The sequence below is a fragment of the Drosophila navojoa genome, chromosome X (genome assembly GCF_054131105.1).
Source record: "Drosophila navojoa isolate 15081-1374.11 chromosome X, UAZ_NAV_1.0, whole genome shotgun sequence".
NCBI classification, from domain to species: Eukaryota; Metazoa; Arthropoda; class Insecta; order Diptera; family Drosophilidae; genus Drosophila; species Drosophila navojoa.
This window is the reverse complement of record NC_142895.1, coordinates 20,064,012-20,086,282: the sequence shown is the minus strand read 5'-3', so window position 1 is coordinate 20,086,282 and position 22,271 is coordinate 20,064,012. Positions and strand designations below refer to the sequence as shown.

General features: G+C 42.7%; 1 protein-coding gene across 6 annotated transcripts in view; it reads right to left on the bottom strand.

The window, feature by feature from the left end:
* The window catches only part of spri (Src homology 2 domain-containing protein sprint), a 141,716-nt gene that overhangs the window by 3,694 nt on the left and 115,751 nt on the right, over nt 1-22,271 (bottom strand). For 5 of the 6 annotated variants that reach the window (XM_089263395.1, XM_089263398.1, XM_089263396.1 and 2 more), the window contains 4 exons: nt 21,182-21,391; nt 4,424-6,038; nt 3,284-4,336; nt 2,947-3,204 (listed from right to left, as the gene is read on the bottom strand). In XM_089263395.1, coding sequence (XP_089119521.1) covers nt 2,947-3,204; nt 3,284-4,336; nt 4,424-6,038; nt 21,182-21,391 — 3,136 coding nt within the window. The remainder of the gene's footprint in view (nt 1-2,946; nt 3,205-3,283; nt 4,337-4,423; nt 6,039-21,181; nt 21,392-22,271) is intronic. The other variant, XM_089263397.1, reaches the window with a different exon arrangement.

Sequence of the window (22,271 nt, the reverse complement as noted above, 5' to 3'; positions counted from 1 at the left end):
GCGAGAGAGAGAGAGAGAGTGAGAGAACTGCAGCTGAGCCTCAGAGAGCGAGAGCTGAGCGCTCGTTATGCAAGGCTATGGAGATAAAGAGTTGATTCATGCTCGACGCTTGCATGACACAAAGAGAGCGGCAAGAGAGAAATCTCTCAAAGACAGTCTGTCTAATGTCTGGCAACGATGACGTTTCCTCAACGTAAGATTCCCCGATCGATCGACAACAATGAAAACGGCGAGAGATCCCGCTCTAATGCAATCGCACCTTACGATTGCATCAGCTTTACGAAGCCTAAACTCAACTTGAGGAATTGGTTTGCTCTGCTTCGACATTTTTTGTTGTTATTTTGCTGCGTAGTTTGGAAAAACCTTTGGATTGGAGGTTTCTGTGAAGGTGCTCGTTTGCGTCTGTGTGCAGGAAGTGCTCCTCGCAAGAGGCTGCACAAGATTCGAGAAATGAGAGATGATATTTCAGGAACAGAGAGATTAGAACTAACTGCAATAGTGATCTATGAAAGCGATTTATGTGTTGTATATGAGATGGGAACTGAGGTATCTATAGTACACATTAAACCATCATAGAAAGGGGTGTAACCCTTTGGAATATGTTTACTAAAATGCAAGGGATCTGTTTATTCGGTGAGCTCAAATAAATATGGGACTTGTTATTTTTATAGTTAATCTTAGATATAAGACTTAGTAACTCTGACAATACATTGCTAGAGATAAAAAGTAGAATAGCCGGTGCCGGTAGAGTTAAGCCTCCTTCGCCTCACCTTCCTCACTTCCATTCGAAATTCTCTTGAATTGCAGTATTATCTACTTAGCTGGCAAGTGGGCAGGTTGCCCAGGTGTCCGACGATTTCCGTTTGGCTTATTTACGGCTCTACTGCACCGTCCAGATAAGGGTGCATCAAGGTGCCCTTTAGCTGAATTTTGGTTTGCTGAGTTCAGCGAACCGTTATCCACTTATCCACTTGCTTATCGTGCTTGACAACGCGAAATTGTTGCTTAGAGCAAACACAGTTGGATTTCGCTGGAGAAAAGCTAGAGCACGTGTCTTTTAGAGTGGACCCAAATCTAAAAATAGTCCGTACCCAGACCCAGTAGACGCCAAAAATAAAAATGCCACCCATTGCGTAGCGCTCTGTGTGCATTTCATCAGCCCTGCGCTGACCCAGAATAGAGCGCAGAAGAGATTCGAAAAGTCTGGCTTGAACACTCTAATCGGTCGCGTCTTCAGTGCCTGGCCTGGCAAATTACGCATCCCATTGAGCGGCGAGAGACACGGCGCGTTTTCAAACGCGCACTGATAAAAACTCAGCCAGCTGCAGCGGCAGCGGCAGCGACAGCGACAGAGACAGAGCAGTCGACGTCGAGTTTACATTCCAAAGTGCATGACTGCACCAATATTTATATAATTCTATGTCCGACGCCTGAAACTTATCAAAATTGTTTTAGCTGGCTAACTGCGACGCATTTCATGCTGCTGCATATGTGTCGAAGCAGCAGGCATTGCGCGCCAGATAAGTTTCGGCAAAGACTTTGTAGTCCCCAGACTGCGAACATGCAGCAACAGGGGTAGAGGCGGCGGTAGAGGCGGGGTAGAGGCGGCGGTAGAGGCCGAGGCAGCATCTGAAGTTGCGGCCGATGCTGATAATCAGACTGCGGTTCAGTTCGGTTCGGTTCGGTTAACCAGCTCGAAGCAGTTCGCTCAACGATAGACTCCACTCGTGGACGCTTCGTTTGCTTATGATTTGGTAAACGAGCAACCCGTGCGCTCAATCAATCAATCAAACAAACAAGCAAACAAACAAACAAACACACAAGCAGTCAGTCAATAGGCGCACGATGACGACGCAGCGCCCCATCGTTCCTCTGATCGCTCGTGATCGACCTGTATTTGCTTTTGTCTGCTGCTCCATGGAGGCCACGCAGCGTAGTATGATGCAACAATAACAAGCGATTGCAATTGAGCATACGACGATGATGACGATGGCGATCGGCTGTCCATTGATAAAGTGCCGGCGAGTGTATACAGAGCCACATTGATTATAGACGTTGCTAGATAAACTTTGCGCTCGAACCACAAATCTGAATAATTCCCTTCGAATATGTCCATTTCTTGTTTAGCTGCGACGATACTTGGACTGTTATTGAATAACTGTCAATAATCGATGGAGCCTCAATTAACTCGAGCAGCTTGATCAACTTGCTCAAATTGAAGACTTTACTCCAGAAATTTCGATTTTTTTGATGGTATTTAATTTGTAACATCATTTGTTTCCCTTTCCATTCCTGCGTTCAGCTGTAGATGCGAAGATCCTTGAATATATTTTTGCAACTCGATCAGCTCCATGAACTCGATCAGTTCGATCAAATCAATGAACTCACATTTCAGAGTTTATTCCAGAAATTTCTAATTTGTAGTATCATTTATTTTGGCTTGCGATCATCTGTGGATATGAAGATCCTAGGATAACTATTATCTCGCTCAACTCGACCAACTTTTTCAATTCATCAACTCATATAGAACTTTAATCCAGAATGTATATTTTTCTTAATTTGTTTTCTTTTCTATTCCTGCGATCATCTGTAAATGCGAAGGTTCTTAGGCCCTAAACTATCACCTCGATCAATAGATCAATAGACTCCATCAATACGATCAACTCCATCAACTAGTAGAGTTAACTGTAGAGGCAAAGATCCTTGGACAACTATCATCTCGATTGAGCTCTATAGACTCCATCAATTCGATCTTCTACTCCGTCAATTGTAGCAACTCCATCAATACGATGTACTCCATCGAGTAGGTTAACTCCATCAACTCAATCAACCCGATCAGCTTAGCTGGATCAACTCCATCAACTCAACCGACTAACCTCGTCACGCTCACATTCTCACTCCTCTAAACAGACTTTAATATCTTATAGTTTATGTTTTCATACTCACATAATATCTCACGATCCCGCATGCTTGGATTCCTTAAAATGGTCGCCACCTTGGGTCGCATTGTTTTGTTGTTGTTGTTGTTGTTGTTGCTGCCAGCGCCGGCGCTGGTGCCATTTTTATTGGCCTTGAGCGTGTCCTGGTTGCAGCTGCTGTTGCTGCCGTCTTTGGTGCTGCTGAATTCCTCAATGATGGTGTCATCCTCCGAGAGCGCCGGCCGGCACTTGGACAGATGTATGGTATCCGAATTGATGGTGGCATCTATAACAAGTGGAAGAATTACGGATTAGTTAAGCTGCCGTGATTGACAATCCATAAGGAGGGTGTTGGCTATGTTTACCATCCTGCATTGGCATGAGCGAGTCCCACTGGGAGGAGTCCCAGGGCTCGGAGAAGACAGTGCCGTCATCTGACTGCGCCGAGTCGATGCCGCCGTAGTAGGTCTGGCAGAATGCGGCACAGTTGCGCTCCACGTTGTCGTACGAGGACAGTCGACAGCCGTTCTGGCTCTGGAATGACTTTTGGCTGCCATCGGCGTTCGACTTCTCCTGCAGGGGCTGCGGGGCTGCGCTCGTCGTTATCGCCGTCGTCGTCGTCGTCGCCGTTGCTGTTGCTGTTGCTGCTGCCGGCATCTGGAGCGGAGTCGAGCAGCGCACGAGCTCCGGCAGATTAAGATCGGGCAGACGCTTGGCAATGATCTGGTGCACGGTTAGCGGGCGCTTCTTGGAGCCATCCTTGTCGCGTCCCAGCGAGTTCTCCTTCTCCTGCCAGTCGACAGCGGCGACTATGACGCCGCTGCCGCCGCCGCCGCCTCCTCCGTTCGTCTCCTGCTTGGCCATGAACTCCCAGCTGCTGTCCAGCTGCCAGTGATCGATGCGAGTGCGTCCACGCTTCGCCGCCTGCTGAGCCATCGGCTTTGGCTTCTGCTTCAGCTCATCCAGGCTGCCGGCCAACTTCTCCAGGTCGGCGGGCAGCAGCAGCGGCACAGCGGCCGTTGCATGGCCGCCCTTGAGCGGCTCCGAGTGCCGCTGATTGGCGGGCAGAAGCTGGCTGCGCTGTTGCCGGCGCAGAATCGCCGCCGCGGCATTGGTCAGACCCGCCTGACGCAGTGCATCCGCTGGCTCCGCATAGGTGGGGCTGCCCTGCTTGCTGCGTGCGCCCGGTGTCTGTGCCGCCGTGGGCGTCGTGTCTCCGCCATCATCGACGGCGCTCGGCTCCGTCAGCGACTGGCTCATGGCTGGCGCGGCATTGCCCAGATTCGGCAGGAGGAGGCCGGCACGCGAGCGAGCCGGTGCATCGCCCGAGAACTGCATCAGCTGCTGGCTGCTATCCTGGCTAGCGCTGGTCTCTTCGCAGGGTGACAGCAGCTGCTGCTGCGTGGGTGTGCTAGCTGCTTGACAGAGAGAGAGAGAGGGAGAGAGGAATAATGGATTAGATCTTGAATGGAGTCTAGATGGTAGCTGCTGGGATCTCAACTTACGTGTCTCGGCCAGCAGGTCGGGTCGTCGATTCAAGACGCCGCCATTGTCCAGTCCGGGCTTGAAGCTGGTTAGGAGACTAGCCCGATCGCTGGGATCGTGCGTCCAGACGTCCTCGTAGTCGCTGATCTTGTCGCTCAGGGCGCTGGCACAGTACTGCGCCGGCGGGCTCTCCAGTATGTCGGACTCCTGGTAGTGCTTGGACTCCTTCCGTATACGCGATTTGCGTGACTTGCTGCTGCTGCTGCTGGCGCTGCCGACGCCGGGCAGGAGGTGGCCAGCGCCACTGGGCGTCATTGGGGACAGTATCTTACGCTGGCTGTGGCTGGAGTCGCGACTCGACTGCGAGTGCGATTGCGACTGCGACTGCGACTGCGATTGCCAGCGACTGTCGTTCGAGGAGGAGCCCTGCGAGGAGAGCGTATCCTTGCACTCGCCCTCGGGCGACAGGCGCTTGGCAAAGGTCTGGAACGTGCTGGTGCTGGCCTGTGAGTTGAGCAGCGCGTTGAACGGATTGCTCGCGGCTGGCGTTGTTACCTCCACAAACTGTGCGGGATTCGGCTTGGCCATGGCTGCACTGTTGATGCCATTGCTGGCAATGTTGTTGCCATTGCTGTTGTTGTTGTTGTTGTTCTCCATGGAAAAGGTAACCGTGGTGGTCACCGTAAAGTTGTTGCCCAGCTGATCCGGCGAGTGGGGCTTGGACCAGCGCATTGGCGGCGCCGGCGGCTTGAGATTCAATGTGTTCGGCGGCTTCGGTCGCTGCGGACGCACCTGCTCCAGTTCCGTAATGCTCGCCACAGCCGCCGATGTCGTCTTGAAGGTGCTCAGATTGTTGCTGCCATGCGGCTGCAGTGGCTGCTCCAAGCCACCACCGCCGCCTCCGACTCCGCCTCCGCCCGGCAGATAGCCCTGCGCATCCACCGGCGACATGGTCAGTATGACCGAGTCCACGGAATTGGGACTCAGCAGCTGCATGTGCTGGCCGCCGCTGGTCGTGAACGAGCTCATGCTCGAGTTGGTGTCCGACGGCGTGCCCGCCTGGCTGAAGAAGCCCAGCAGCTGGCTGCTGCCCGTGGGACTGAACAGGGTCTGGGGCGGGGCCACGGCCGGCGGCTTGGCCACCAATGCATCGCTGAAGAACGTGGCCGTGCCCAGGCCGCTTGTCTCTGTGAGCGACAGCGGTGACTTGGCGTCCAGCAACTGTTGCTGCTGCTGCTGCAGTTGTTGTTGTTGTTGTTGCTGCTGCTGCTGCTGCTGCTGCTCGATGGCCGTGAGATTTGTCTTGGCCGCAACGGGCGGACCCAGCACGGCCGGACTGCTGGCATAGCTCCAGAACTCCTGGCCGAGCAGCGCCAGCGATGAGAGCTTCTTGCGGTTGTTCGCCTCGCGCAGCACCCGGGGCAGCATCAGCTGCACGGGCAGCTCGTCGCAGCACTGGGCGTAGTGCGCGATCAGCGCTGGGATGGAGCCAAACTTGAAGCGTGAGCTCTCCAGGCTGAGTATGTTGTCCTGCGACTGAATGAGATAGTGTTCGATGTAGGGGCCCGTGTCCTGGGGCAGGCGCACCGACACGGCCATCGTGTTTGGCTGGCTGGAGCCACGCACAATGAACGTCTGCAATGGCAAGAAGAAGAGAAAAAGGAGATGGAGTGAGTAAACAGCTGTGTGAGGGAGTGCCAGTGGGGGAGTGGGGGGAGTTAAGTGAGCTGTTGTCATAATTCCGCCACGTAAATCAGCGCTTGATTCCTTTCACATCGACTTCCGACTTGGCCCCGTCCGCTTTTCGCGTTAAATGTTGCGTTAAAAATGCGCGCACATAAATTTCCCATTTCTCAGTTTTCCAGCTTCCCAGCTTCCCTTTTTCCCTTCCAAAAACAATGATAAATGATAAATTGGTATTGCATACGCCGCGGCGCCTCCAAGTATGCAACGCCTTACTCCGCCAACCCCTGCGTCTCCCTCTCCTTAGCCGACTGCTTGAGCAAGTCGGTGCGTCCTTTTGTCCTGGCGGGCAAAGAAAACTTTGCAGACGCTGCGACAAAGCAGCGCAAAATGCAGACCCACACAGACTCCCGGACCTGGTCAAGTGGTCCACGAGCTGAGGCGCAGCAGCTGCAGCCCCAGAACCAGAAGCAGAAGCAGAAGCAGAACCTTGCCGTTTTCCGTTAATCGTCTGTAAAAACTTTTTATAATGAGCGTTTCACTTAAAGTCACGCAACCGCCACAGAAATTATTTCAATTTCAAACTCAGTTCCAGCTAAATCTATGCGTCAATGCATAAAGTCGAATTGAGAGTGCGTAGAGGGCGTTTATAAGTAGCTGAGCTAAGACAACTCCAAGTGTTAAGTAGACTTTTGTATAAAATCAAACTTTATTAAAGCCATATGAGGTACTCTAATAACCCCATTGTAAATATATGCAGATTAAGCTGGATAGTTTCAACTCACGAAAATGTCCACAAGACCCAGATCGTTTGTAATTGAGCAAAGGAACATACTACTTGCACTACTTGTATATATAAGTCTACTCTAAAGCCTCATTGAAATTATGCTCCTGAGATTCATTTTTAATATAAATAAATTTTATTTTATTTAAACAAGGTTCGAGTTCGGGAACCTCCAAAAGGAATTATTCTTTAATATAATATATAAATATAATAATAATATAATAATATACCCTATATGACGAAACCGCTCCAGAATCCTCTCTAGCTAAAAACTTTTGGCTTTCATTTATTAATAAAGATTTTTCAAATTAAAAAATGAATGTATGTACACTTATAAATAAAAAATCGCGATAAATGGAAACAAAATTCTTGTAAAAGAATTGTTCTAGATAATTCTCGATAATTTTCATTTCTGTGTAAATCGAAGAATAACTGATACCATTGGCATTTCGAATTATCGTGACTCGACTGTATAAGTAAAAACTTGACTCTATACTTCAATATAATAATACAAAAATTAAAAATTCCTAACATATTTCTCACATATTTTAACGGTATACTAAGTCTCAGAAATCAGAGAGTTGCTTCGAGCCCGATTTGTGCTTAATAGCAAGACTTCCATATAAAATCCAAATTAATACAGAGAAGAATTCTTCCGTTATACGTAATTGTACTTTTTTTCTGAATTTTAAGAGCTTCAATTGCTAGAGAATGAGCTGTAAGAAACGGGAACTTGTTTTTTTTTTTGTGCTTCCATTGTGTGCGTGTGTGTGTATTCTGTTTAGCTAAGCAATTCACTTGTATGTATGTGTGTGTGGCATTCAATTTTGCTCAGCAACCCTAAAAGCATGCAATTATATTTTTTCAGATTTCAATAAATGCCAAGTGTAGCGGGGGCTGCTAAAAAAAAAAAAAATCATAATAAAAAAAAATAAAATAAAATGAGAGAAGTCCCCCACATCTTTGGTTGGGTATTTACAAACGAATATGGACGCCCCGCAGCGTTGTTTATGATTTCTGTGCGAGTTTTCAATAAGCAGCTGAAAGCGAAAAGCAGAGCCATCAAGGAGATAGCAATAGGAAAAAAACACATAGAAGAAGAAGAAAAAGCAAGTGCTGCTTGATATGATGAGTGAAGTGAACAGAGAGAGAGAGAGAGACAGCGCCCTATGCTGCTCAGTCCAGACTTCGCTTATTTGATTTGGCTGCATTGCAACGCTTTTTAAAGCATACTTTTCGGCTGTTGATTTTATTAGACGCAGACGATAGACTGCGCTAGGGGCGGAACGGGCGTATGCGACTGTTGGCATGCTGCGAAAGAGCATTATATACTGATTCAATAATGTGGTCAAGAGAGTGCACCGTGAAGAGAGGCAGAGGCAGAGAGAGAAAGAGAAAGAGAGTGGGATTTGTTGACCCGTCACGGAAATGCAATTTGCTAAGGACAAAAACGAGCGTAAAAATGTATCTTAACAAGCGACAGGGCAGGGATCATGCACAAGGCAGACACAGAGGGGGGGAGAGTGAGATGGACAGAGAGAGAGAGAGAGAGAGAGAGAGAGAGAGAGAGAGAGAGAGAGAGAGAGAGCGAAATGTCTGCATTTTATAGACGCCTTGACAAATTTAAGGGCATGTGGCTAACAATAAAAAGGCGTAACGGCATTTAAAAGCCAGCAGACGCATTTCGATACATCAATATACAAACACACACATGTATATACATATATACATGCATGCACATACTTGTGTATATATGTAAATGTTCCCATATAAATATATACGTATATCTTGGTTGACTTTGTTTGCAGCTCAAACAATAGTTGCAATCAATTGCCCTGTGGGCGTTTGGCCACGCCCAGCTCATTGCATTGCCATGCTTTGCATTCACACACACAGACACATGCCTATACAGGTAGCTCACAGTGCATTGGCAGCTTTTAAGCGCTCAGACACGAAAGAGGAAATCCTAGAAATGCATTTCACTTCCATTGCAATTCCAAATGCATTTTCACTTAACAGTTCGTTGACTGTCGTCTGTCGTTTGTCGTCTGTCATCTGTCGCAGTTCCAATCCCAATCCCAATCCCACTCCCACTCCCACTCCCACTCCCACTCCCATTTCCTGTTTACCTTTTACTCCATTGCACCTACAGTCCTGCCCAGCTGCGGTCAGCACTCATCAACAGCAATAATAATTTCACTTGCACTTTGGCACCCTAACCAAAAACGACACACAGACAGACAAAAGGGGGCGTTTATTGCTCGCGTTGTCCAGTGGGCGTGGCCATGTATCATAAATTTACATGCTGTGCCGGTGACAGCGAGACAGAAGCCGACAGAAGCAGCTGCAAGTGCCAAAGAAGATTCCAAACAAAAAAACCTATGCTGTTACCAAAAGCAATAGCTACTATATATATATATATATATATAGTCAATAGCGAAAGCTAGGCGAAAGTGTTTTGGCTCTGTTTGCGGCTTGTTCTATTGCATCTGGTTGGGCATTTAATTGCATGTAAATTATTGCATAGCGCACAAATCACATGGCACTCAACACACACACACACACATACATATATTCATATGTCAGCTCGCCCTCTGTTGAGGGAATAGCCTTGTCGTTGTCGTTGTCGCATTTGCGCCCATTTCCGGCACAGCTTGTGAGCCAACTGCAGTTGGGCCACACGGGTTGGGGCTAACAACATTTCCGGTTTCCATTTCTCGACTATTTGACGCGTTTGCCTTTGGGCCGTATTCGCTGAAAATGTCCGCAGCGCGACAACCCCTTTTTATTTTGTACCCAAAGGCCGCCGGTCCTCGACTGTGCCTCGACTGTGCCTCTTCACACTATGCGGCTCCTTCCCCTTTTGGCAGTGACGCAGCTGCTGCTGCTGCTGGCCCGGCTGTCGGTCTGGTCGCTTTGCGGTTCCTGGCCACGAATCGCAAGTGCAGAGGCATCTTTGCCCATCTACCCGGGGGCAGCTACTATTGGGATGTTGTAATCAAGTTTCGGGCCGCAAATAGACTCGTTGCGCTCGCTCGAGCGCCAAGTCTAGTCTATAATCATCAAATCATGCTTCAACTTCTATTTTATATACAGGCATGCACTCTCTGCTCCCCTCCTCACTATCTCTCTCACTCTCTATCTCTTTTTCACTTTGTCTCTCTCAATTTGTCTGTCTTTTCAATCAGGTCTCACATCAAATGCTTGACATCAAATCTTGACAACTTAATGGCTTCCGCCTGCCATGTGACGCGGGCAAGAGTACCAAAATACAGTTAGAAGTGGCCAATGGACAGGGCTGGGCAGTCGCTCAGTTACGTGTGTGGCATGCACATTTCACATTTCAGTTGCAACATGCCACAAACAGCTGCACTGCGCACTCTCCCTCTCCCTATCCCCCTCTTCCACTCTAATATCTCTTGCCATCTTAGCATTTAGATTGGGACTAACTGTTGCCAGTTAGCAAATCATTCGAGCCGTAAAATTTTGGGTAAAAGACTTCATTATGTATATATTTACAGGGCCTTTAGGGTCACTCGACTGCAATAGCCAAACGTCTAACTGTTAAGCCAAGCAACGCAACAGCAGTCTCAAATTTTCCCTCCAATGAATCTCTTTATAAGATTCTTGCTACATTTGATGATTCATTTTGGTATATATTGTAATAAAATATATATATTAAATATAAATTATTTGTATGCCTCAAATGTAATTAATTGTTGCTACGCTTAAATGTAAAACTAAATTAAATTATCAATAAATTTGATAAAAATAAATTCTTAAACTATATAAAATGAAAAAAAAAAAAAATAAAAATAAATAAATAAATAAAATAAACAAAATAAATCAAAATTTGGGAAAAATAAAAAATAAATTTACTATATACATAAATATATATATATATATATATATATATAATTACAAAAAAAAAAACTAATATAAAGAAAACTAACATAAAAATAAAATAACAAAAATTAAATACAATCAATATAAAAATGATACAAAATAAAACAAAAAGAGCAAAACAACTATACAAAAATAAAATATATAAATAAAAAATTTAAAAAATAAATGGAGTAAAATGAGTATGAAAATAAAATATACAAATTAAAAAAAAAATTAAATTAAATAAAAAATATATATTCAACATATAAAATTAAAAAATAATAATAAATCTAAACAAACAAAAAATGATATACATTAAAAGAAATAAGTAAAAATAAAATGTATGAATTAAAATAAATATAACAAGTAAGAACGTTGCAGTCGGGCGCTACCGACTGCGAAATACTCATTCACAGTCCCTTTGAAAATTTAATTTAATTTGGCTTTAAAAAAAATTAGTACAAAACAATTATGCTTTTTGATTATATTGTAGCATTTGGTAATTTTTATCGAGTAATCGATAATTATTATATTGATCGTGCACTTTTTGAGTACAAATGTATGGTAATTTTCGTTGATAGCTTTCGGTCACACCTATTGCAGATTCTTTAGCGTTTGTTTACATTACAAAAGCGCGCTTTTTAGCATTCTAAGAATTGCGATTGATTTCTGGATTTTCTAGCTGTTATTGTAGTTTTGTCAGATGACGCTCTGTTATTAGCTTATTGTATTTTAGCTACCAGTTTGTAAAGCAAAGCGATAGCGTGGGCGCTAAAGGCGTCGCAAGTTATGTTACAGCGGCGGAGGTTCAAGTCCCCATCGAGGTTCAGTTTTTTTTTTTCATAAATATTTCGTTTTTTATAAAATAGATATTTTATTCTTCTTAAAAAGCCCTCAAATATGTATGTACGCATATATGCATGTATATGTATGTACATACATAAGGCTGCACGCATATGTAGCATCAAGCATTCCAGCCTTTCTTATGCACGCGCTCATTTGTATGTGTGTATGTATGTACACATAAATGCATACTCTAGCGTTGACATGAGACTGATTTGTTTTTGCTTTGTTCTTGAATTTACCATCCGCTACTCTCATAACAAGAATCTTATTTTTGGATTTCATTTTAATTACTAGTGTTGACAGTAGGCGGTAGCGTTGTCGGCAAAGGCGCCGGCTAAATTTGTTTTTGTTATTTTGACAAACATGGCTTGGGTGCGAGTTCAAATCCCGCGGAGAACTTTTTTTTGTAAATTGCAAATTTTGTTATTTTAGCTTCTTTTATATTTTTTAAATATTTAAATTTTATTTTTAGATTTTATAAAAATGTTTCCTTCCGTGTTATCAATGCCTATTAAGCCTATTTGTATATTCATGTACATACATAGATAGCTCAAGCATATAAATGTCTCAATTTGATACTATAAATGCCGATTGCCACGCCCCTAGTGGCCGTAGACACCTCATTTTTGGCCAGTTCTTAGAAAGAGCTAACGGTAACGTAAATGCGAAATTTGAATGCTTACGCTCAAAAAATGTGAAAATTACAGGGTATTTTTCGATATGCCACGCCCCCAAAAAGGCGTGACAATTATTTTTGGGGCATCGATAGAGGAGGTTACCAGTAACTCAACTATCCAAATTTGAAGCTTCTAGCTCTTAAACTGTAGGAGATATAAAGTTTTGCGGTTTGCCACGCCCCCTTTGGGCGGACATATATCCACCATAGCTTGTTGGACTTGGGAGGTCAACTCGCGTATATATACCAAATTTCAAGTCTCTAGCATCAATAGTGCCTAAAATATAGCCAAATTTGAAAAATTACTATATCTTCAGGTCCGATTTGCCACGCCCCCAAAAGGCGTAGACATAAAATTTTTTCATCAGTCATTATAGAATTATAGCATTAGCTCACGTGCGAAATTTCAACGTTCTAGCTTTAGAACTTTAGGAGATACAGTTTTATCTGATTTGCCACGCCCCCAATGGGCGTAGATATATCCACCATAGCTTTTTGGACTTGGGGGGTCAACGCGGATCTACATACCAAATTTCAACTTTCTAGCTCTTCAACTAACATGATTTCTGGTATATCGGAAAATGCATTTTCCGATTTGCCACGCCCCTAGTGGGCGGATCGGGAAAATTTTAACACTTTATAAATCGGAGTTATACACGAGTATGTGTTCCAAATTTCAAGTCTCTAGCTTCAATAGCGGCGAAATGAACTGCGTTCATACGGACAGACGGACAGACGGACAGACGGACAGACGGACAGACGGACGGACGGACGGACGGACAGACGGACGGACAGCAAGACGGACATTGCACAAAACCAATATACTAATTCACTTCGTGAATGAGTATAAAAATAAAATATATAAAAATAAAATATGTAAAAATAAATAAAATAAAATGCATATACAAATTATGAACTAAATAGATATATAAGTAACAAAAATAATAATAAATACATAAATATAAATAAATAAAACAAGTGTAAATATGCTCGAGTGTAAACAATTTCCGTAAATTCAGCTCGCTTGAGCTGCGAAAATCTACAAAAGATTTAGTTTGCCTAATGGCCTATTCGAATCCTTGCAAAAGTGTTGCCTACTTATGCGGGCCCGGGCCCTCGTGGCTGAGAGTATTCGAAACGTGTTGCGTTCATGGCCGAGCACACAATTTGCATATCCTTTCAAAACTTGAAATTGAAACTGTGTCCCCTGCCCCTGGACAGCCCGGACAGCCTCTACTGTGCTGAGAGAGAGTGGGAGAGAGAGAGAGAGAGAGCTGGGGCAGCAGCAATTTGACACCAGCACCAGACAGCGCAGCCCAAGGGAGAGACGCCAGCGTGGCCGCCTAATGAGCGTCGGCGGTTTGTGTGGTTAGGCGACGGGCAGCGGCCAGCGGCCAGCGGAGGGAGAGGGAGGGTGGGCCAGTGAGCGGGGCAAGCTAAACAACTGCATAAAATAATGAAATTATGCCAAGCAGCGGCTCCAACTGTGCCGCATAACGGAACCTCTATTATCTAGCCATTGGCCAGCCATTAAAAAACAAAAAGGAAGAGCAGATGAAGATGAAGATGAAGATGAAGATGCTGAGCATCTGGCTGCCCGTCCTGCATAATCGAACGGCGGGGCATATCATAAAAATCTCATATTTTATTCAAATTGGTAATGCGAGCATTGTTGCCATTGGAATCTCTGGCGAGCTCAACTGAGCCACCAAAGGGGGCCAAAGGGGCAACAGCGCTTGCTCTGCACCATTTGCATTTCATTGACATTCATTTGGCTGTTCCTCATTTTCATTTTCCTTGCTTTTCTTTTCATTGTGTGTGTGCGCGCTCTTTTGTTTTACTTGCGCGTTTCGGCTTCTTTGCATAGCAAATTGAATTTGAAGCCAAAGTCCAACAATGCGTTTCGCTTGACCAAAACCCAGTCTACACTAAATTCATTTGCTCTCTGCTGTCGCCCATCCCCCCCCCCCCCCCCTCGCCCATGACGAACCCATCCACAATCCCTGCTCGTTGCATTGCCCACTAAGCGGCTTTTGCCTTACAACTCAAGGGTCTTTGCCTCCCGCCTCACACTGCCGCACGAGCTGCCTTAAGCTGATTTCCCTTGATTTCCGTGTAGAGCTTCGCTTTTCAATTTTGCCTTTCCATTATTGGCTCACCCACCCATACACACACACACACACACACACTGGCTTTGTTTCGGCTGCTGGCGAGTGCATTAAACTCATTTGCCAAACGGCTTTCAATTATAATTTTTGTTAATAATTCATTAGCACAATGTGTCGCCTGCTGTTTGTTGTCGTTGTTGTTGTTGTTGTTGTCTAACGAGCATGGCCAAAATGCATGCAGACAGCAGACTCTGCCCACCTGCATGCGCTGCATGCACGTTGCGCATACGACACGTGTCCGCCAGGCTTTAAAATTCAAATTGACTGATGCAGCATTCGAAGCATTTCAAATGAGCTTTAATAGGCAGCCACAAATGGAACTGCCTTGGGGCGTACATACTATATGCAAAGTGAGCAAGTTCTTAAAGCATTAGAACACACAATATACAGTGCTGCTCAACAGAATAGGTTTGCTTCAACAGTTTATATCTTTTGAACGGAAACTCCGATTTGCTTGAAAGAAGTTTCGTAATAATTTAAAAACTTAGCCAGCTATGATGAAGAATTTTGGCTTAAGGACTAGATTCATTTTTTTTATTATATGTTACATTTCAATTTTAAAAAATAATATTATGGCATACGAATTTGATTCATTTCTGCATTAATTATAAATACGTCCACTCTCGATAATTTGCACCCCACTAAATCGAAAATCACGATAAATCGAAACAATTAATCCCCCTCAAAGAAGTTGGCTCTCCATAATATTCGATCATTTGAATTTCTGTGTAAATAAGAAACAAAACTGATTTCCCTGCCATTTCAAATCATAAGAATTCTACTGTAATGAAAAAAAAAAATCAGTGCTCAGAATAGCTTAAATAATTAAGAACCCTCTATATGAACATCATGCATAAATCCAGGTTAAATTGCTTAAATATTTTTTTGATTTCATTAAATGAAAAGTTTTCATTAGTTGTATAACTAGTTTAAATAGGACTGAGGAGTAGGCTGCTTTTCTAGCACCTTCCTAATCATCGTAACTAACTAATATATACAAAATAAAATAAATTAACTGTAGTCAAATTGGAATTTTTGTTAATGATATGAGACGCAAATGATATACGATATCATATATATAATATGCTAGCTTAATGTAAATTTATATCGTATTACTTTGCTAAATTAGTTAATAAAAGTATATATTGCCTTCAATCGCAATATTTATATAGTTAATATAGTATACAGTTCATAAAAGTGAATAGAGTCCCAAATGTCTGTCATAGATGGGCAACTGCCCAATTTTCGGCAACTATCGACTGTCTTTTGCCGAGATTGGCAATGCTCCAGCTGTGTTTATGGCCGTGTTTAACTCTGTGCGACTATTGTGACTGCTGCCGTTCAATTGAGATCTGCCTACTTAGCTATAAAGCTGTGTGCCAACTGCTCTCAGTGGTGTTTGCGAGCAACCCTTTGGCTTTGCTTGTCAGTTCGGACTTACCCCCAATGTGTGAATGTCTCTGCTTACACTCACACACACGCATGTTTGTGGCACTCACACTGCAGCTGTCTGCGGCCTTATCGCTCATCAGCTGTGGCTGCGGCTGCGACGGCAGCTGCTGCTCCTGCTGCTGCTGCTCCTGCTCCTGCTGCTCCTGCTGCTGCTGCTCCTGCTGCGGCTGCTGTTGATGGCATGCACCCTCAGCTCCGCCCCTCCTGAACATGCCCCATTCCGGCTCCATCTGCAGCAGCCCCATGCCCCTCTCCTCCTACCCCCTGCACTGCGGGTGATAAATAAAAACTGTCTGCGCCTATGTGGCTCTGCTACTGTTTCCTTCTCTTCAGCTGCTGTATTTTATTTCATTTCATTTTATTTTTCACTTTTTTTGTTCTTTACTTTTTTGTTGGGGGGTAAAACTGACTTTTTGCCATGTAAGCCGAGTGCCTCAACACATGCCAAACGACAAAGCCGAAAAATTCCAAAGCCATGGCCGAAAAAATTCAATTTGATTGCTTTGTTCGCTTGTCTATTGGCCATTTAAGCAGCCAAAGCACTGAGTGGGCGTGGCACACGTGCAGGCGACTGCAGCTGCAGCTTAACAAGTTCATTTTTAGCCAGCGCCTGCGGCCACGCAATTGCAATTGCAATCGCGATAGCGACGCATAAATCAAATGCATTCTCAAAGAGAATACCGTAAAGGGGAAAATCCTCCCAAAAAAAAAATACAGAAGTAAATATTGCTAGAGCTATAAAATGCACTGCTCCTATATTCCGCAAATATATTCTAAAAAGGCTCCACCTCTATTGACTTAGCTAATGATGTCCCTCCCAGCTGCTGCGCTGCTAAACAGTCAACAACATCATTTCCCATCGACTGCACACGTGGAGCCTTCATCATTCGCCATTTGCTGCTAATTACATTCTGTGGCCGGCATAACCAAATCCCTGACGCCAAATGTTGACCAAAACAAAAGCAAAAAAAAATAAATAAAAACAAGTGCAAGTGCTTGAACGACCAGTAGATACCATTACTAGAAAACATTGATAATTTATAATTGATAATTTAATAAATAAATTTCAATCATAAAATACTTATTGATAACCTTAAAAAGCAAGTAGTTATCGATTAATGTAAAATTTGATAACTCTAGCTTCAATCATGTAGATAATGATGGATGTAGCTTAATAACTAAATCTCGATAACAGCATCCTCATCGATATTCTTAAAATTACAGTAGTTATCGATTAACGAGTACTGAAACTGAATACCAAATTTCAAAATTACAGTAGTTATCGATTGACGATTACTGAAACTGAATACCAGATTTCAAGGCTACAGCGCCAATCGATTTCGATAACCCCAAATCCACCAGCGTAAAGGGAGAGCACTTATCGATTCATTGAAAGAAATTCGATCTGTGATATAAAGCACGATAAAACGCTCCGAGATCTTATTTGACATTAATGCATATGGACAGATGAGCAGGGATAGATCCACTCAGCACACCATCCTTACCAAGAATATATGTATATACTCCAGCGGGTCTGATACACCTCTAATGGATTGTTTGGCAAATGAATGCATATACAGTTGCATACGGTTATATGTTCTGGTCCCCAGACACACTTAATAAACTCATATGAGTAGACATCTATGATCTTCCGATTATAACGACGGTCCCTTGAGCGTTATTATAATCGTGTTTCAGTTAGTCAAGTTTCAGTCCTGTATATAACAGCATAAGTAACTTGAGCTCAATATATATTGAAATTGATGCAAATGCAAGCATACCCTATGCCAGCCCATTTGACAGGGTAGACGAAAGCCTGAAATTACAGCAAGAATCCTATACGCACATGTGACCAAGCTTTCGCATGGACAGCTTCTCCGGTTGCAGCTTCGAAACTGTTTATGATTGATGGAGTTGAAATACAAGAACAAAGCAGAGAGTGGGAAGAACAGAGAGAGAGAGTGGGGGAGTGGGGGAGAGTGGAAGAGGAAAAAAAATAGAAACCGACAGCAGGCAAAACAAGTAATTAAAATACCAGGCAGGCAAATGGACCAAAAGCAAGGCTACTGTTGTTGCAGCCACATCTGTTGCCACAAATGGCCAGCCATAGACATAGCCATTGCCATAGCCCCAGCCGTAGCCCCAGCCGTGGCCATCGCCATTGCCGCATTCGTAGCTCAAACATATTGATTGATTTTTAATTACAAACATTTACCAATGCAGTTTACACAGAGGGTCACCCAGCTCGATGCGGGCATTGTGGTTGGAGTGGTGTTTCGGTGTGGTGCACGGCCACTTGAAGCGGCTGCTTCAATTTCAATTTCAATTATGCAAATACTTTTTTATTAAACGCATAAACAAATGCGTAGCAACAACTGCTCCGCCAATGGGTCGCCCAATGGCTGCTGCGCTGCTTGGCCACTGGAGTGACGGGGCGTGTAATTGCCGACGGCGACGTTGACTGCGACGCCGACGCATGCAATTAGCGTTTCAATGGGCGAATAGAAAATGCAAGAAAGAGCCCCAAAGAGCATGTGGAGTCGAGGGAGGGGCAGCTGTGCAGCTGAAGGTGCAGCAGTTGGCAAAAAGTGAAAAGTTGTTCCCCCAACTGCGGCCCCCCTCTCGCCTGCCGCTTCGCATGCTGCAATCAATGCGCCATTGTTGCGACGCGTTCGACAATTGTAAATTGGCAAGTTGAAAAACGCTTTTCACTTTTTTGCTTTCTTGCCTCGTCGCTGGCCGTCGCGTGCCACCGTTCGATATTCAAAGTTCGTAATTGAAATTTCCATTGCCTGCTTTTAGGCGACTCAGCGGCACATGGAGCAGACCCAAAGCAGCCCCAAAACCAGCTGCAGCCACAGTGTGGAGTTCAAGTCAAGCCGCACAGCTGTAGTTAAACTGCTCTGCGCGCTGTCAAATCACTTTTGTATATGTGAAAAGTTTTGCGCTACGTTTCATTTGATTTCGCATTAAGGAACGAGTATTTGATTTCAATTAAAACTTAATCAAAGCAATATTTCAATAGCAAAACATTTCGCCGATTCAAATATTTGCAATTGAGAAAAGCCGAGTTTTAATTAAAAGCGATATATTTTATGCATGTATGCATATAAATATATATTGTATAAAGATGATATTGCAAATATATATAAAAAATGGCATTTACATACGTTTAAATACCCTGCATGAAAATGCTCAAATGGGGTGTATGGCTTTTTGGATTTTGTGTGAATAAAAGCAATATATTTTAGCATTCCTTTAAAATTTACTTTTAAAACAAATTATATAATAACTATTTATTTAATTTTTTTTTAATTTTATTTATTTTTTATTATTTAATTATTTAATTTTTTTTATTTTATTTATTTTTTATTATTTAATTATTTAATATTATTTAGTATTTATTTATTATTTTTTATTTATTATTTATAATTAATATTTTATTTATTTATTATTTATTTTTTATCAATTATTATTATTATTTTTTAAATTTTTAATATTTATTTTTATTTTTATTTTATTTATTATTATTTATTTTTATTTCATTATTTTTTTATTATTTATTATTATTTATTTTTATTTCATTTTATTTTTTATTTTATTTATTTATTTTATTTGATTTTTATTTTATTTATTTATTTTATTTTATTTATTTAGTTTATTTAATTTTTTATTTTATTTTATTTCATTTATATAATGGAAATTGTTTTTTCTATTATTTATTTGATGTTGAGTTTGGAATGTAATTTAATTTTTTAAATATATAATATTATAAAAATTATTGTAGTATAACAGTTCAACTCTGAGATTCATCAATCGATTAATATATTTAAAGTGAAGTGAGTGAAGTGAGACTTTGGACAGCTGAGCTGTCGAACAGCAGCTGATTGCGCGGTATTCCTTAGTCCAGCATTGACAAACAATGCGAAATTGCATTTAACATAAAAATCTGCTTTTGATGTGCGAACATTTTACAGTACTTTGCTTTTTTTTCTTTTTTTTTTTATAAAGTATAAAATAAAGGCAGCTGGATATATGTATGTTTTTCAATTACCAGTTATAAATGCATTTATTATTTTATATTATATGTACATTATATATTGATATATATTTTGATGTAAGTGCAATAAATTTTCCCATTTTTTGTCGAGTTATTTTCAATTAAGTTGCCAACTTTCTATGGCCAAGTCGCAGTCGCTGTCTCTGTGGACTCACTTATACAAATGCTGGCATATAATTTACAATTTGTGATGCATTTGCCACGCCCCCACTTGAGTGTAGTGGGCAGGGTCGCCTTGGGCTAACAAATGGTTAGCAATTTAGTTGGCATTCAGGCGATTCGATGAAGCATTCACTGAATCCATTTGCCTCTTATCCTGCCAGCCAGGCAGCCATTCAGCCGGGCTGTCTGGCGTACACGTGATAATTGCTGCGAAGGACACTGCGACTTGGCATTGTCCTGCCGGCAGTCCGACCGGCCTGGCAACTTATTGAATCTGTACAATTTGTTGGGCGTTTCTCCTGTTCGCCTCGTTGTAATTTCAATTGTCTATGCAAAGCGACTTGAATCGCCAAATGACCAGCAGCAGTCGGTCCCATGCCCCGACTCCTGCTCCTGCTACTTGCTGGCCAGCCCCATCTAGACGGGTTTTGTGTGTACAAATCCCATAGCCATTGGCTGGCTATTGTCTCTCGTCGCCTTTGTCATGTGCCGCAGCGTCGTCTGCCTTTTGCTGGCAGCCAGATAAATTTCAATGTATTTGCAAGCGCAGCAGCGCGAGTCCTGGACAACGCCTCTGCCTCCACCGTGTACTGCTACACGTACTACTTCTCCTGCTGCTGCATGCCTGGCAACATTTCTTTGTTTATCTTTATACATTTACAATTAAAAGGGCTTCGCATTGTTGTCGCTGTCGTAATATTAATGAATCTGTGTGCTTCACTGTCTGTGTATTTGTCCAGGACACGCACCACAAATCCCGATCGCTACCAAAACCCCTATCCCTGCCCCGCCCCTGCTGTCCCTTTCACATTCACGTTAATTGATTGCAATTTGTTTATGTAAATGCGCCTGTTTGCATCCATTGGGATTTTCATTTCTTTTTTTTCTTTTGGTCGGTTTTTTGTTTCGCATTTCATATGCGCTCGGCCTGGGCAAATTGTGTGCAAATTTTGTGGTCAGCTGGCTGTGTGCTCCGGTTTTGATGGCAATGCATAATTTTTGCATACGCTCGCAATTGCCTCATTAAGCGCTATCAATATATTCATAATTATCAACACTCACCCCCTCCTCTTTGCCCTGGAGCAGGTGCACGGCACCGGAGCGCTGAATGCCGGGCAGAAACCACATGGGATGCGTTAGAAGCAATCGCTCCATCAGGCCCAAATCGCAGGGCGGCGAATCGTTGCTGGAATCGCGAGAGCTCTCCTCGCTGGATGTCTCGCCCTCGGCCAGAATGCCGCCCTCCGAGCTAGAGACGAGAGATGTGCGTGACTGCAATGGGAAGATGGGAAAGCATTCAATTAGTAACTGTTATAATGTGTTATACAAAGCACAGCTACAACTAAAATTAGTATTATATATTAATTGTAAAGTGTATTGTTTGACTAGCGCAAAAACTGGCATAACTTAGACTTCACTCATGTTATACTGTAGCACAATATATGAGATATAACAGACTTTTGCTTAGCGTTAAAGTGTAAGTGTAAGTCCAAGACATCTTCAGATAATCACGAAACTTACAAGTCTCGGAAATGGAATTCGTATTAGTAACTGTTATACAAATGTAACAAAAATAAGCTTTATAAGAAATACTTTAGTCAGCTTTTTACAGTCCACTTTCATACGCTCATCTAGATATATTTCGTCGCTGATGACATTAATAATTCAAAATGGCAGGAAAATAGTTTTGGTCATATCACAGTCATAACTGTTATACAAAATTTTTGCATAACATGAATGAGCGCAAGTTTCAGGAATAAATTGATATGATATTTCCCATATTTAATATTATATATATTAGGTACATAACATACCATCATACTGTTATACAAAACATTTAAAACTACTTTTGTACAACATGATAATAAACTGGTTAATAATGATAATAAAACTGGTTTATATGATATGGAATAAGTGAAAAACAGCATTATATATCTGCATAACACATACCCCCATATTTGTAATACAAGAATACGACAGCAGTAAGATTAAAGCAGAAGTAAATGCTATAATGTTTTAGCTATAAAAAAGGATTTAATATTCCTTAGGAGATCTTCGATTGTAAGTAAAGCTGCAAAGTCTACTACAAATCCAATTCAAGCTGTAAATATTATGTAGAGCTGAGAAACACTTAACAGCCTCAGTCTGCTTT